The 17,743-nt window shown below is 41.7% G+C and overlaps 1 protein-coding gene across 1 annotated transcript in view; it reads right to left on the bottom strand.

Moving 5' to 3' along the window:
- LOC121880160 overlaps positions 1-15,693 on the bottom strand; it is a 47,067-nt gene extending 31,374 nt beyond the window's left edge. Inside the window, exon 1 of the mRNA XM_042387260.1 lies at positions 15,212-15,693. Coding sequence (XP_042243194.1) covers positions 15,212-15,258 — 47 coding nt within the window. The 5' untranslated portion in view covers positions 15,259-15,693. The remainder of the gene's footprint in view (positions 1-15,211) is intronic.
- Between the last annotated feature and the right edge of the window lie 2,050 nt (positions 15,694-17,743).

Below are 17,743 nucleotides of genomic sequence, written 5' to 3'. Positions count from 1 at the left end.
TGGCATTTAAGGAGACAATTACCTGTCGTCTACTATCACTCAGTCTAATATTTAGCCACTTTACACAGAACACGCACCGTCTGCAATCTAGCGGCAGGCGTGAGAGGAGCTTTTTGGCAAAGCGATGGCCGCTGATGCAGTGCTTAACCAATCTCTTGGTGTTTCTTTACACTCGTTTAACTTGTAACATAAAATTCAGAAGTATCTGAATACCCCAAATGAGTATGCATGTGGAAATATAAATCATAATAAATATATTCTTTCCCTCACATAAACACCTCTGTAAATTCTCAGGCACGTGTGAGGTCAAGAAGAAAGCGTAGCTTCACATTCAATGCACGCACTCGAGAAGCGTCTTCACGAGCATACATGACTTATGTTTAATACCTGCACCTTAACTCTCATGAACTACACAAATTACTTTCAGTACATACAGAGACGAGCACACTATCTTAACCCGTTACACGAGCGGACCTCGAGAAAATTCTCCACGTTTAAACTATGTACACCACTGCTAAACATTGCCAAGCCTCTCCCACCTCCCTGCCAGACTAACACACATCCGCCGAACTACACACATATCCATACAGGACTGTTATGTGCAAGCGTACTTGGTGTGTGTTGTGAGTGTGTGTGTGTGTGTGTGTGTGTGTGTGTGTGTGTGTGTGTGTGTGTGTAAATTAATTTTCTTGGTTGCTTTTTAGCGAGTCGAATGTTGCATTAAATGATTCTTGCTAAAAGGAATATGCATACTGGTTCTATACTCGCGATATGCAGGTAGTTCTCTGATTGCCATAATAAGTTTAGTTCTTGGGTCTCAGTTCATATCGCTAAGGGTTACTATGCAGAACGAGCTTAAAGAAGTAGATCTACGCTTAGAGTGATAGACCTGTGGAACAGGTTGTACCCGCAGATGAGACGGAAGCAAGAACAATGTTGACTTGAAAATAAGACAGGATATAACTGTTAAAAATAATGGGAGGAATCTACAGCGGCCACCGGCTTCCTACCCCAAACATGCACTGACACTGGGCAGGTCTTGACAATTGCTCTTTGTTTACCTCGAAAACCACCGAGCTAAATAAGTAAGCAATATTACGACTTCTATTGACGAAATCATAATAATCTGACAGGGTGACTATCATTACCATTGTATATACCGTACTATTATCGTAATGATTACAAATGTGTACAATTTTCACTGGCCGTCAAAACAGTTAACCAATCATCCTCAGTTGCTTGAAAAAGCAACAGAGGTTATAACAAATAGGGGATAATTATTTTGCAAATTATACCTAAAGTAGGTTAGGTTAGGTTAAGTTAGGTCAGGTTTTCTATTGAATAATTTGTTCAAACGTATTATAATGATCTACTGCAGTATATGATGGACTATGGTCAGTCAAAAGTTAGAAAAGTACATAAAAGTTATCACCAATATGCTATTATCATTGTTTTTTCAATCTTTTAGATATTACGGGATGCTGTCAACGTAGCCTGACGAGCACAAAGATTGGCATACTACTACTACTACTACTACTACTACTAATAATAATAATAATAATAATAATGATAATAATAATAATAATAATAATAATAATAATAATAATAATAATAATAATAATAACAAAAATAATAATTCATAGTAAATAAAATTTATAATAAAAAATACAAATTTTATAGTGAAATAATAATGATACTAATAACACTAACAACAATAATAATAATACTAATAATAAAGAAATAAAAATAAATAAAAAAAAGATCAAAGGTGAGAAACAATATACGTATGTTGTGTTGTCAATAGTAAGTGAAAAAGTTGAGACCCTGCAGCTGTGTGTAAATGAGGCAGAAAGTCAGATCACCAACCTGGGACTTGGTCACAATTTTCGTGATGCCATATGGCAGCAGGGTCTACCATTAGACAATACATTATGCTTCCAATATTTTCCCAGGCGGTAGTACCTCCCTGTTTGGTAGCTGCCTACTACCTACTCTATCTAGAAAATTAAGCATCTGATCAAGAAAATGAATGAAAGTGACAGTAATCAGCATACAAAACTGTCTAAAAACACTCCCATCCATCAATAATTATCGAACCGCTGACGGTCACGCGTATATTAGCAAAAAAAAATAACAATATTCTAAACATTACCATCCACAATGGAAACGTGGACATGATAAATCTTGATAAAACCACACAGGAAAAGGGAAACACTGGAGCAACTTTAGTCTGGTAAATTTAGAAACTTTTCATACAGACACTACGCTACACTACCTACTACTGGTGGCGGGGGGGAAGTTGGCGTTCTTAGTGGTGGGTACAATATCTTAAACAAATTTCCTAACTACAACTCTCAGCTTCTAAACCCAAACCGGAACGCTAAATATAACTAGTAACAAAAAACTGTTGTGTTTAATGCAGGAACGGAGATGGAAAAACAACCTAGTGATCTCGTCTTGAGAGGCACCCGAGCGAGAGTGCCAACACACTGTGGCTTACCCGGCTATATATACAGTACCAACGTTCCGAAAAGCCTCTCTATGGACTGACTATGTTCTCGGTTGTATTGGTGGGGACGTAGTTGCTGTGATGTAAATTAATACCTAGAATACTGTAAGACCTTTTGTTGTTCTGAAGTAAAAAGGAAATGAATGTCTTTTTGTACTCGGCAATAACTGATACTATATATATATATATATATATATATATATATATATATATATATATATATATATATATATATATATATATATATATATATATATATATATATATATATATATATATATACAGTAAATAATGGTTGCCCCTCGCGTAACGAGGATGGCCGGCCCGAAGGGCCACCTAGGCGTGAATTTGTTTAAGGTGTAGAAGCTGTCGCCAACAAAAGAACCACACCGTGAGTTAACGAGCTGCATGGCCCAGTGTCAAGGAATAGTCCGAGAAGACCGGACGACTCGCCAACTGCACTGGCTGACCATTAATCCGGAATACGATCCGCAAATCGATTATCATCTAGGTTCCCACTTACTGCTATGTAGACAGAGGTAAATGGCAGAAAGAAACTTCCTCATAGTTCCCCCTACCCGGGATCAAACCCGGGTTCGCTCGTCTGCGAGGCGAGCATGTTGACCATTATACCACAGGTCGCCACAGCTGTTGTAATACACACACACACACACACACACAGTACAGTATATTGCTTAACACCATAGTAAATCTGCTGCCAATAATATCTCATAACTATGGCACGAATATAAAGTCCACAACCTTTCTTATATTTTCCTGTTACCTCAGCTTGGTTAGAAAGGTTGCTTATCGCAACTTAAGGTAAGCTGACTGTGCCTGTTATTGCTTGTATGTGTTTTTCCAAGTCCTGTTTCATTATACTTCTAACATACTGTGGTTGCTCTATTTCAATCTCGTCATGTTTTGTTTTGTTTTGTTTTTCTTTCCTGTATTACTGTAATATTCCCGGTGACCTTTTATTTCTTTTTAATTCCAGTCATTTTGCTTTTTCTTCATCTTTCTTCTGTATTTAAATTTTATTCTTAGGTTCTCTCAAACTACTTGTTTTCTGATTTCTGGTCCTTTTTCAAGTTAATATAACTTTTTCTTCACACACACTGCATTTTGTTTTTCGGCGACCTGACCTTTTCATACGGCGCCCTAACTTATTTTTCAGTGCCCTACCTTTTACGGCAACCTGCCTTAATTTACGGCGGTCGGTCTTATTTTACGGTAGCCTGCCTTATTTTACAGCAGCCTGCCTTATTTACAGCGATCTGCCTTATTTTACAGTGCCCTGCCTTATTTTATGGTGCTCTACCTTATTTTACGGCTCCTTGTGTTTTTTGACGGCACCCCATTGCTCTTTTCTATAGAGGCCTACATATTTTATGGTACATGCCATCTTTTTTGGCGCCCTGTCTTTCTTACAGTGCCCGAGTTATTTACGGTGATCCAACTTTGTTTTAGACATCCTACCTACGTCCCATAAGCTCTTATTTTTCTGGTAACCTGCGATTCTTCTGTTGGTCATGAACTCATGATTTTCTTTCAGCGTCTTCCCCTTTCCTCAAGCGCTCAGGTTTATATGCAAAACCAGCCTAATTTTTTTTTCCGAAGCCTTAACTTGTGCTCAGATCCTTCTTTTTTTTTTCATTAGCACTTTCAGTTCTTTCCGAAAACCTCTTGTTAGCATCAATAGTAGGCAACAGGCAGCTACCAAACAGGGAGGTACTACTGCCTGGGAAGATATTGGAAGCATAATGTGTTGTCTATGGTAGACCCTGCTGCCACATGGCATCACGAAAATTGTGACCAAGTCCCAGGTTACTGATCTGACATTCTGCCTCATTTACACGCAATTGCAGAGTCTCAATTGTTTCTCTTACTATTGACAACACAAACACATACAAGTAAAGAAATCATTAAAAAATTTGAAATTTAAATAAAAGTATAAGTTAGAGTAAAGCACATTTAATATACAACCTTAAAATGTCTATATTTCTTGGATTTGATTGTTATCTTATTAATATATAAAACCATAACAACTTTAAGTTGGAGAATAAAAGGAGAAAAACTTTCTCACATAACACGACAAACTCCGCCTCCTCAACCTATACCTCAACTACAACATCACGCATCAGGGATTTCTGGTGAAAATATTGTATTGCAGCGAATATGTCTTGTAAAGTACACCTACATCAGAGCAATAAATAGGTGCGAACTGTTTTCGTGACAAAGAGTAAAAAGCCGCTTACACTGTCCGGTCTTCAGCGTGTTAGTATTTTTGTAAGTCACCTCTTTATTTTCTTCACCATGTCATGATAAAGTAAATGTTGTGCATTACTAGACTTATATTTGTACTCACTGAAGATTCCTCTTGGGTGCTGCTTTTGCACTTGCACTGAAGAGTGCCATTACCAGGAGTCACGACTAGGATTTTGTCTTCGCTATATTAGGAGCCATCGGGACGTCGTGAACCACCTCGCCTCGCAACGGTGTTTGTCAAAATACTTGAATACGAAAGTAAAGAACAAGACTAAAGAACAACTCGGAGCTAATCCTGGGAGGGAGCAAAGGAGAAAGAAGAGAAGTGTTATATCCTCTCCAGATGGCAGAGAGCTACAGAGAATAATAATAATAAGAGAAGCTTGAGGAGCAAGAGCCAGATGGTGTCACTACACAGAGGTATAGCCAACTGCTACACTGCTTAACTTGTAAGCCTGCAGACGTCAGCCGAGCACCATTCACACCAGCGGGAACCTTCTTATCTCTCTTTGAATTGCCAGCGAGTAAACTCTGGGGATTAATATTTGGAATTCTTAAGAAGAAAAGTATATAATCAGTAAACCACTGGGTGCCACAATGTAAGGTCCTGTTAGGAAGTGACATGTCCTCTCACTTACAAATATAATTTTCTCCTTTCCTTCTGAAACATATGCTCAGTGACTGGTCCTGTTTCTCGAGGATTTATAAGACATTTAATAAATGGTTTTATTTCTGTGAGCTGAAGGGCGTGTCCACAGGCAGGATGGCAATGGTGATTGCGCCCAGCAAGAGTTCAGCTCTGATGGCGGGGTACACATCAGAAATAAATGTTCCGGTGTCTTAACACTCAGTGGTAAATATACATATTTTGTAACGTTACGTCTCCCTCTGTACATGAAGAAAGCAAACAAAGACTACATCACCATAAGACATTACTAAATACAAAACTTACTTTTAATTTTCTTACATTTACTTTAATTTAATGCCATTGATAATCTCTCTCTCTCTCTCTCTCTCTCTCTCTCTCTCTCTCTCTCTCTCTCTCTCTCTCTCTCTCTGCTTCTAAAATTTGTACCACATTTTCAGTTGGATTTCTCATTCATCTTTTGCCTTTTACTTCTTGACATTACAGTAAACACTATATGATACGTCTGAACGGTCGTGACCCAGAGCAATCTGTCAATATAAAAAGACGTAGACTTACACTGTCTATATACTGCAGCATTTCCCAGCTAGAATCGAGTACAATCTTACTTAAATAAAGGAATACACACGAAAATCACAAAAAAAATTTGGTACCATAGTCGTCCTTGCTCTCTTGGACTTAAACTTCGATCTGACGCCCTTAAATTGTCCTGAGTCATTGTTGAAGAAGCGCAACGCTGAAAACAATAGAGACGATAACTGGTATATTCATTGTTTTAGACGGGGATTTATTGACTGACTGACCCACATGTTCACCGATTTCAATACCAGAGGAATGTGGATGTAGAGAATGTAGGTATCTTTGTACTCGAATCTTTCATTGACTCCACTGTGACACTTGTGACCTAGACCCGGCAACACACACACACACACACACACACACACGCACATATATATAAACAAAACTTAATCACTTCCTCCCACCTCGTATTGAGTGGGTGCGCCAAATTTCACTGAAACTCGTCCACAAGTACTTTTAGATATTAAGAGGCTATTGGCACAACTGTACATATACATTAACACGCATACGTATACATAACATTAACATGGATAATGCATACATGAACGAAGAACCACTCACAAGAGTATTCCGTATGGTTAAACCATATTTCACAATTAAGTATTTCATATAAAAAATATTTATTATGGGCATCAAGATGTGGTGCACACCAGCGACGGTGTGTGTGTGTGTGTGCGCGCGTACCACATACCAACATACACAATCAGCCTTTCAGACTCCCGCTACTGCCGGAGTCTACCACCAACCAAAACGACCTGAAAATGGCGTTGTGTTGACAGTAATGGGGCTACTAACTTTATATTCTAGTCAGCACACAAAGTCAACTTATCAAAGTAGGATTTAAAAAGTTTAACATGATGAAATTTACAACTGCTACATAGAAGAACATAGAGAGTAAAATAAGAAATAGTGTGTAAGAGCGTTTCTGTGTATAGATGAACAACTCTAAATCATGTATTGCCAATTTTTAGTTAGGAAGTACCGAATCACCTTCCGACAAGCATACACACACACACACACACACACAAGAATGGAGGAAACTGCAGCCTGCCTATTGGCCTATACTGGGCAGTCCTGTTTACACCCAACCTCTACCGCTCATATATCCATTCAACCTATGTTTGAAGCTATCCAGCGTATTCCCAAACCAATGTTTACCTATCTCGCATACACACACACACACACACACACACACACACACACACCTGCTCCTATCCAAGATGTCACTACGCGAATTGCTGTTAGACACCACAATCGCATGCAGCCCATACGACCACGTACTGATCTCTTTAAGAACAGCCCAATTCCAACCATTGTAAACATTATCAAAAACTCATGATTAACCTGTGTGTTCACTCCTAAATAATCTCTCTTTGGTACTGTAATTGTGTTGAAATCCCTTGTTAAATGACAAATTCCTTGTTAAATGACCCTCTTCCCCCTTGTCATTATATATTAATTATGTATTCCGCATGTCACTTGTATATTATTTGTCAATCAAATGACCCACTCCCAATTATGCAACTTCCATCTCTCTTTGCTGTACTGTATATCTTCAGCCTTTGGACTGCCATGTTCTAACAATAAACATTTAATTATTATTACATTTATATTTTATTATCATTACAATATTATCATTATAATTAATATTATTATTATGACACAAGACAGTAGCATAAGATGGTCGGTTATGCACTGGGATCCAGGCAGCTGTTCAATCTGGTCCTGTCTGTGCGTCTAAGCAGCCCTTTCCAGGAACCACTCTGCTCACCCCACATGGGGAGGGGCTGGAAAAGGTGCCCTAAACATAGCTTGCCTTAAAAACAACTTGACTGGTCAACCGCACCTAGTAAGGTCATCCTAATGCGAATCGAAAACATACCACAATCATAGATCAAAGCAAAAACAAATTATTATGTCTTATGGTCGCTACGTGGAATGTCAGGACCCATCTGGATACTGACACAAATGAGCGTCCTGAAAAAAAAACCGTCCTTGTGGCAAATGAGCTGTCTAGGTAGAACATTGACAGAGCAGCCGTTAGTGAGTCCTGGCTCCCAGACGAGAGCCGACTCACAGAGCAAGGGTCTGGCTATACCTTCTGAAAGGGTAAGCCTGCTGCAGAGAAAACGGCATTTTTGGAATTGGACTTGCCATTCTCCAATCCATCCTCCATAGGCTAACTGAAATGCCTATTGGGGTCAACGAGCGCCTCATGACGATCAGAGTCCCACTGAATTACTCACGTCATGCCTTTTTCATCAGTGTATATTCCCCAACACTGGATGCCTTTTATGCTTACCTTGACAGAGTGCTAACCTCTAACCCCAGAGAAGATAATGTTGTGCTCCTGGGTGACTTCAATGCCAGAACTGGCAGAGATGCTGACATATGGCAGGGAACCATAGCGAGAAACGGAGTGGGCAAGAGTAATCCCAATGACCTACTCCTCCTCAGCAAGTATGCTGCACACAACCTCACTATCACTGTATGTATATTGTGTATGCTGTATGTATATTATGTATGTGCTCCATTTATATACACTATTTATTAAGCCTAGCTAGCAGCGTGTGGCAATGTATTTACCATGTCCCACACGCTTAATTAATGTGCCTGGCGACATATGGAAGCTGCTAATGTATCACTTACCACATGTCGCCCGAAAGGCTAGTTGACCCCCCAGACAGAGTAAGGAGCGCCACCTCGCTTGTGTATCTCTGTTTATCCAGGAAATAGAACCTACGAAAACTCTACAGGTGTTTGTGTTCGCTCCTGTAGATAGAACTTGATACCCAGAACACATGCAATCACCAACACCTTGTTTAGGCAGGCCGACTAGTTTAAGGGTTCTTAGCATTACCCATGATCCAAACATTGGCATCTCATTGACGACATCATTGTCAGAGAAAGAAATCACTGAGATGTCCTCATCACCCGAGCCATGCGTGGTGCAGATCACTGTGACACAGATCATCGGCTCATTAAAGCCAAACTCTCACTTCACGTCGCTCCAAAACGGCGAAGGCAAAAACTGACAGGAGCATTAAACGATAGAACATGCTTTCAGAGAGCACCTCTGAGATAGGCTGATAGACAACCCAACAACAAAACAACCTAAGTCCAAGTGCTGAATGGAGTATCCTTTAAGTTGTCGTCACAAAATCCTGCAACGAGACCCTCGGCAAGATCGAAAGAAAACACTAGGATTGGTTTGATAAAAATATCCAGGAAATCGACATAATCGTCAATGATAAACGTGCTGCCCTCACTGACTGGCAGAACAACCCTCAGTCTCGGACCAAAGCTGATACCTTCTGCCAGAAGAAAGGGATTACCCAGCACAAACTTCGCAATCTAATGAATGAATGGTGGAAAAATATAGTGTGTAACGCAAAATTTAGAGGACCAACACAGGATGTGTGAATTTTTCAATTCCACTGAAGCAATGAATGCCCCAACTACTCATGGCGCAGTCGCGTCCGCTCATCTGACTGTTACTCCCCAATTAATGATGAAGAAGGCATCTATTAGAGCTGGAAAGAGCACTACTACTTGCTGCTTAACCGAGCAGCATGGGCCGGATACTCAAAACACCTCATAAGCTACGTATATTAGCGAGATACAGTACCATATATTGCAGACTCCTTACAGTCCCGTAAATATAACATACTCAAAATTTAATTACAGTTCCGTAAGCAGTTCGTAAGTTATCATAACTCTAGTGTTTACCCTGTAAATTCAGTTCTCTTGTCGGAAGGTAGATGGCAGTGCAGGAGCTAATTGGCCAATCAGTGCTCAGTTAACAAAATCATCAACCAATCACAAGAGAAGGAGAAATCAGCTGAGAACGACGCACGTAATATAAGTTTGTAAACAAAAGATGGAAGGATAACCACCTGCAAAGAAGAGACCAAAAGAAAAAAAATAATTTTAGGGAAGTCGGACTCGAGATGTACAATCAAATTGAAGAATCATGCCTGGGATGAAGTTGTAAAGGCAGTGAATGTTGTTGCTCGAATCCCCCTGGTGTTTTCCTTTCAATGTTTGGGTCATTTGGTCTGAATTGTCTTCAAGTTCATACCAAAAAAATTCTGAAACTATATTGCGTTAGCCTTAAAGTTTCTAAAATTAATACTCTGCCCTAAGGTACTGTTCATGGAAAGATTGGAACTAGGCCTAAGGTAGCTGTTCGACAAAGTGTCTCACTGACAGCCTGACACTCACCAATATTGCCATGTACATATTCTCTAACCTAACATAACATAACCAAACCAAACCACACCTGACCTATAACCTATTGGTATAATTTCCTATTTAAATGTTCTTCGTGTTCTAACTAAATTAACTAGGCACCCACGTTTAAACATTTATTTGGTTAAGACTGAAAAAGCAGTTATATAGGCCCCTAGCTTAATCAAGCTAATTGCAATCCATGGTTTACGCCTAATATCATTTAATTTTGGCTCGCCTATGGAAATTTAGAGCCTTTCATGTTATCATAAGCCATATACATAAGAAAATAGGCAGAGGCTATTGGTTGAATATTAGAAAAACAAGGCGAAGTCTAAGCATGAATGTTCACCCTCATATTTGGCTTTCATTACTGAGGGATATTTACGGCTATACAACATTAATAAGGTCTATCTGTAAGTTTACTCAGTCGCAAAAAATATTTTTACCCTAAGTGTGAACAATACAAACCTTCTGTTTTGGGTAAAAAATACTTTATAATTTGTAAGAAGACAAAAGATGCGTCTCTTCCAAACTGCGACAAATAGGAACAATCAAGCCTCTTATTATCGTGAAAAGAAAATGTACGAAAAAGACAAAGTGAAATATTATATTTCAGCATGTTGATGTACAAAACATTTTCTTCATTATTCTATGATAAAACAAGTCTAACAAGCATTATTACAACATATATTATTATTATTTTTTATACAATCGGGAATTAGCGACTACCACATCCGGGTTGAGAGCGTTAAGCACCTCAGGTGGTGTAAGTTATGCTCTAGATTATGAGCTCACTTACGTAGTTCGATGTCAAATATTTGTTTTGAGTATACCATCTGTGTTTTGGGTATACCGATCTGAGACTGTAAGTCCAGTTACGGGGTAAACAAAGACATACAGTCCCTTAAATGTTTTTGAGTATCCGGCAGGTCCCTCAGTTCCCAGAGCTGACCCGCCTCAGCTATCCTCCATCCCATGATGGCCATCATGCAGATGAAAAATAAAAAAGTCACAAGGTCTGATAGAATCCCAGCCGAAGTGTATAAAGCAGGAAGACCTCTGCTAACCAGCCGTTTCCACTCTCTCCTGGAGAATATATGGGAGAAGAAGGAAATCCCCTAAGATCTCAAAGACACCTCCATCGTCAATATTTATAAGAACAAGGGAGACCGGTCAAACCGTGACAACTACAGTGGGATCTTGCTGCTGCTGTCCGTAGCTGGTAAGATTATCCCCTGAGTCCAACTAAACTACTTCCTGAGGCGGAAAACTTCCTCCCAGAATCTCAGTGTGGCTTTAGACCTTCAGTGGCACCACTGACAGGATCTTTGCTGCCTACCAGATACAAGAAAGGTGTAGAAAATAGCGTCATGACTTTGTACATGGCCTTCATCGACATTTACAAAGGCCTTCGACTCGGTCAACAGAGAAGCCCTCTGGATCATCATCGGTTTGGTTACCCACCAAAATTCATTGATGGCATGAACAGCAGTGTCCTGCACAATGGCACCCAGTCTGAGTTCTTCCTCACCCAAACGGGGGTAAAACAAGGATGTTTACTGGGTCCAACTCTTTTTTCCATTATTTTGCCGCCTTCCATACTCGTGCCAGTGCCAATTTAGCCGGCGGGTGTGGACATCCAGTACCGGATGAAGGGACTTTTCAACATATGACGACTCCTGGCAGGAACAAAGGTGTCGGCAGCTTCCATCACTGAACTTCAATATGCAGACGACCTCACCCACGTCACTCACACTACACGGGACCTACAGGAGATACTGATCACTTACGCAGATACGTATGCACACTTCGACCTTGAAGTGAATGTACGTAAGACTAGGATTCTCTTTCAGCCTGCCCTGGTTCAGCCACACCTCCACCATCCATCCAGGTTCACGGCACTACCCTCTCTAATGTTACCCACTTTCAGTATCTTGGCTCCCACCTGTCAACCACCGCAGACATAGATGAAGATATTCAACATCGGATCAGATTTGCATCTCGAGCCTTTGGCAGACTCCGTACACGTGTCTTCAGCTGTAGGGAGCTAAAACTATCTACAAAGTTGCACGTATATCGATCAGTGGTCCTTCCCACCCTGCTATATGGCAGCGAGACATGGGTCACATACAGGAGGCACCTCAAGGCACTTGAAAACTTTTACCAACGTAGTATACGTTCCATCCTCCGAGTTCGCAGGGAAGACAAGAGAACAAATACCAGCATTCTCACTGACACCAACTGTAGGAGCATCGAGGCTACCATTATCCATGAAGTGGCCATGTTACCCGCATGGACGACAGTAGACTGCCAAAGCAGCTACTTTACAGTCACCTAACGAATAGTAAACGTAACGCTGTCGGGCAACTGAAAAAGTATAAGGATAGTCTTAAGACAAACCTGAACAAGTGCCAAATCAACCCCTCAACTGGGAGACGATTATGCCACACCACAACGCTTGGAGGAGCACCACACAAGAAGGTGTCAATACTTTCGAGTTAGCCCGACTGCATACCGAGGCAGACAAGCGCCAACGCCGCAAAAACACTGCCGCCACCCTTCCCTCATGAGATGTAGCCCTCCACATGTGCAACATCTGTGAACGACCCTGCCGGTCCCGTATCGGCCTCTTTAGTCACCTCAGAATTCAGCAACGTAGGTCATATCCTTATAACTCATATCATTGTATCATAGGTGGATGATCGTTATACTCCTTTCCAAGTGACAGTAAAGTAGTAGTAGTAGTGTGTGTGTTGTTACTTCTTTTCAGTTAAAATAAGTAAACTTAACCACCCTTCCAATATTCTTCTGCCAAAATAGTTTCTGCGTACTGTGTATAACGACAAAATAATTATCTTATTGTCAGTGATTAAGTCTTCTTTCACACCCACACCATCCATTGTACTGGAATTTCATCTGTCGTCTTTGGAGTTTGTAAAGATTAGATCTGTTAATTAGTCGATAATCACTTACAGGTGCAACGCCTCGGTCGGCCAGCTGTTAGTGAGATGAGTCAAAGAGCTGTCTGCCCTAGAGTGAATGATACCATAAACAACAACATCAAAGTACAACACTCCAGCGCCACCATAACAATTATACAGGAACAATTAGAGTAAGGCGCACAAGGAAGTGGATGAATTCACTTTTATCTTTCTGGTACTGAGTGAAAACACGTGAACCATGTCAGTACAGCCCGTTACCTGCATAAACTGTCTGTGTTCATTCCTGACACTCGACTAAAAAAAGATTTGAGTAATCAATTTAGTGGTAGTCATGCATAGACCCTCGGTGCCTCTGAAGGTGGTGGGTGTGTCTGAGGGTGGTGGGTATGTATGAGGGTGGTGGGTGTGTCTGAGGATGGTGGGTGTGTCTGAGGGTGGTGATTGTGTCTGAGGGTGGTGGGTGCGTCTGAGGGTGGTGCGTGTGTCTGAAGGTGGTGGGCGTGTCTGAGGGTGGTGAGTGTGTCTGAGGGTGGTGGGTGTGTCTGGGGTGGTGGGTGTGTCTGAGGGGTGGTGTGTGTCTGGGGTGGTGGGCGTCTGGGGGTGGTGGTGTGTCTGGGGTGGTGGGTGTGTCTGGGGTGGTGGGTGCGTCTGAGGGTGGTGCGTGTGTGTCTGAAGGTGGTGGGTGTGTCTGAGGGGTGGTGGGTGTGTATGAGAGTGGTGGGGTGTGGGGTGGTGAATGTCTCTGAGGGTGGTGGGTGTGTCTGAAGGTGGTGGGTGTGTCTGGGGTGGTGAATGTCTCTGAGGGTGGTGCGTGTGTCTGGGGTGGTGGATGTGTCTGAGGGTGGTGGGTGTGTCTGAGAGTGGTGAATGTCTCTGAGGGTGGTGCGTGTGTCCGAGGGTGGTGGATGTGTCTGAGGGTGGTGGGCGTGTCTGGGGTGGTGGGTGTGTCTGAGGTGGTGGGTGTGTCTAAGGGTGGTGGGTGTGTCTAAGGGTGGTGGATGTGTCTGGGGGTGGTGGGTGTGTCTGTGAATGTCTCTGAGGGTGGTGCGTGTGTCCGGGTGGTGGGTGTGTATGGGGGTGGTGGGTGTGTCTGAGGGTGGTGGGTGTGTATGAGGGTGTTGGGTGTGTCTGAGGGTGGTGGGTGTGTGGGTGGGTGTGTCTGGGGGTGGTGGGTGTGTCTGGGGTGGTGGGTGTGTGTCTGAGGGTAGGGGTGTGTCTGAGGGTGGTGGGTGTGTCTGGGGGTGGTGGGTGTGTCTGAGGGGTGGGTGTGTCTGGGGGTGGTGGGTGTGTCTGGGGTGGTGGGGTGTGTCTGGGGTGGTGGGTGTGTCTGAGGATGGTGGGTTTGTCTGAGGGTGGTGGGTGTATCTGAGGGTGGTGGATGTATTTGAGGGTGGTGGGTGCCTCTGAGGGTGGTGGGTGTGTCTTAGGAGGGCTATTTTGTGTCTGAGGGTGATGGGTGTATCTGAGGGTGGTGGGTGTGTCTGAGGGTGGTGGGTGTGTCTGGGGTGGTGGGTGTGTCTGAGGGTGGTGGGTGTGTCTGAGGGTTGGTGGGTGACTCTGAGGGTGGTGGGTGTGCCTTAGGAGGGCTATGATGTGTCTGAGGGTAGTGGGTGTGTCTGAGGGTGATGGGTGTGTCTGAGGGAATGGGTGCCTCTGAGGGTGGTGGGTGTGTCTGAAGGTGGTGTCTGAGGGTGGCAAAAAACTTTGAGGGTGACTAGAACTTCTGAGGAAGACAGGAGCATCTGAGGGTTGCAGAAACTTTGAGGCCAGTAGTAACTTCTGAGGGCGGGTGGGAACCTCTAAGGGTGACTGGAAGTTTTGAGGGTATCATGAACTTTTGAAAGTGGCAGGACCTAGTGAAAATGGCAGAAAATTTGAGGGTATCAGGAACCTCTAAAGGTAGCGGGGCACACACAGGGGTTCATTATCGTGGTGTGTCTACGGGCAGCTTCTAGGAGTAGGGGTAAATGGTTTTTAAGGCAAGTATTTTTCTCTGAGGAAGTTTAATGCCTGTTAAGTGCTGTAGATACTTACGATAAATTTGTCTTGGGTGCTCCTCCGGCGCTGAAGAGGTATGCCATGCCCTGAATTTGCCACTTCTAACTTATACTCATAACTTTGAAGCTTCAGGTCAAGGGTTCTTGTCTGAAGGTCCAGGTTAAGGTCTTTGTTTACTTAGGTTTGGTATTTTAGCGATCAGAGCCGTTTAGGGCATGAGGCCCAAAAGATGAAGAGGTCCACGACCTGTTATGATTTAGAATGGTTAAAGAACTCTGTGTTTCTGACACTAACACATCCCATAAGTGATCTTATTAATCATGGGTCACACACACTTCACTGAACACATCCCGCGAACGAGATCACTGATCTTGAAGCACAATCACTTCACTAAGTGGGAACACCGTATCAACACGTGACAGGAGGGAAACACAGCCCACGAGGAACACACGAGGACTAGTACACCTGGTGAGTGAGTGCCTCCCCACACCGTCGGGGAGGAATGGTGCGGACGATGGCAGCGGGGTGGACCTGGCTACCAAACTGGGTTGCTACGGCCCAGCTGGCCTCCCTGCGTGCTGTGGACAGCTGTAAATAGCAGAGGATAACCACGACGAGGTACACCTTCAAAGAAAAAGTACAGATTCTTGGTGATAAAACAAAAGAGAAAATCAGCCCTATTCTGGAAAGCCACATATGATAAACTATATGGAGGCTGCCTGTTCCATACCTTTACATTTTTCATAGGGCCTTCGTCCTCACGTTAACTCTCGTAATAGGCTATTATTTCCATTTTCTTCACTGGCAGTGCAACAGAAATAGTTTTTCTTGCTTTGAAAAAGAGTATACAGAAACATAAGACTGTTAAAAAAAATAGCGATACATGATTGTGATATGTTCTTATCTTTCAGGACACCAATAACTCTTGATAATTCTGGACCTCATTGCATGAAAGACTAATTTTTAAGAAAACGTAATATTCAAGAAAGAGAGAATCAGAATTTTTCATCAAAGTTATTCAGGCTGAACAGATGAACACTTGATAGTTAAAGCAACGACGGTATTTAGGTAAAGTTATGAATGTTTCGGTTCCCCTCCATTTACCCATTACCTTAATAATAATATAATAATTACTGTTGCTAGACATTCGCCACGGGGGTGCACAGTGCAACCGTTGTTAATAAGACAGTGGCACTTACAACATTAAAGTTTGCGACTGTATTGAGCCGCCGATGTGATAAACTCGAAAACACCGAAATTAAAATTGGCTCTTCAATTTGAGAAATATGTCACGTTCAATAGTCAAATCTTAACAGATGCAATTTATCTTTAAAGAATAAAAGTAGGTCATTCACTGGTACTCTCGCGAAAAGTGAAATGACATCAAAACTTATTAACTCACATGGTTCACTGCGTTTCTTGAGTTTATCAATTAAATCAATGCTGTTACGTATATGCGAATTAGATATCTGGCCTGTAAGAAGGGATAGCATCCTAACCAACCACTTGGATAATTTGTAAGTAACAGAGCCCACAGAACTCATGATAGGCTGTAATGGATCATTAGGCGTATGTTTTTTGATCAATCCATACATATAAGGTAAAGTGGGATTGATTTGAGAGAACTGTTTAATGAGATCTGGGTTCATTTTCAATAACTCCTTCATTTTAGAATTAAATAGCTTATTAACATTTTCCAGGGGATCTTTCCTAAGCTCACAATAAGTGCTTTCATCACTTATTAAGGAATTAATTTTATCATTATAATCGTTTTTATCCAAAATTAAAATAGCATGGATTTATCAGCCTTAGTATGACTCAACTATTACTAGTATGTTAATTAAGAACAGCCTAATCTTGAATATAAATGGAAGTGTTTACTATATTCCATGTAGCAATTGTAATGGAAATTATGTATAGGTCAGACTGGGAAAGCATTACAACTTAGAATAAAACAACACAAGTATAATATTAGAACAGCATCTGAAAGCAATGCACTTTTCGTTCATATAAGGAACAATAATTATCCCATAGATTGGGAAAACAGTTTAGAAGTGTATAAATCATCATGTGTCACAGAAAGACTTCTGGTTGAAGCAAGTTTGATTAGGGAAATTAATTCTATAAACTTTACTGGTGGTCAGTACGAAACTTATAATATGTTACATAAATTTATTTGTCAGTGGCTCAAGGTTAAAAATGCTTTGTATGCATTTGAGGTGGAAGTAGGATAGATGATTAGTGGGTCTCAAGTTTTTGACCTGACTTGACCTTACTTGTTACGTCACTCATTTTTTATAAGATCTTTCGTGTGCGGTGGAGGTGGTGTGTGGATTAGTTTGTTTATAAGCCTCTCCCGGTCCTTGTAAACCCAGTTGCCTCTGAAGATGTCTTGAATAAAGACGAAAGCTAAGGTGCTCCAGTGTTTACCTTTTCCTGTGTGCATATTGGTAATTTTGCAAAATAACTTCCAAACAGACAACCTAACCTTATGGTTGAATAAGGTTAGGTTAGGTTAGGATGGCTCGTGTAGCTTGATACACAGTTAAGTGGTCCTGTCCTTTTTTT

This window comes from Homarus americanus, unplaced genomic scaffold (genome assembly GCF_018991925.1).
Source record: "Homarus americanus isolate GMGI-L3 unplaced genomic scaffold, GMGI_Hamer_2.0 scaffold30108, whole genome shotgun sequence".
In the NCBI taxonomy this organism is placed as follows: domain Eukaryota; kingdom Metazoa; phylum Arthropoda; class Malacostraca; order Decapoda; family Nephropidae; genus Homarus; species Homarus americanus.
This window is presented reverse-complemented; position numbering and strand designations above follow the sequence as displayed.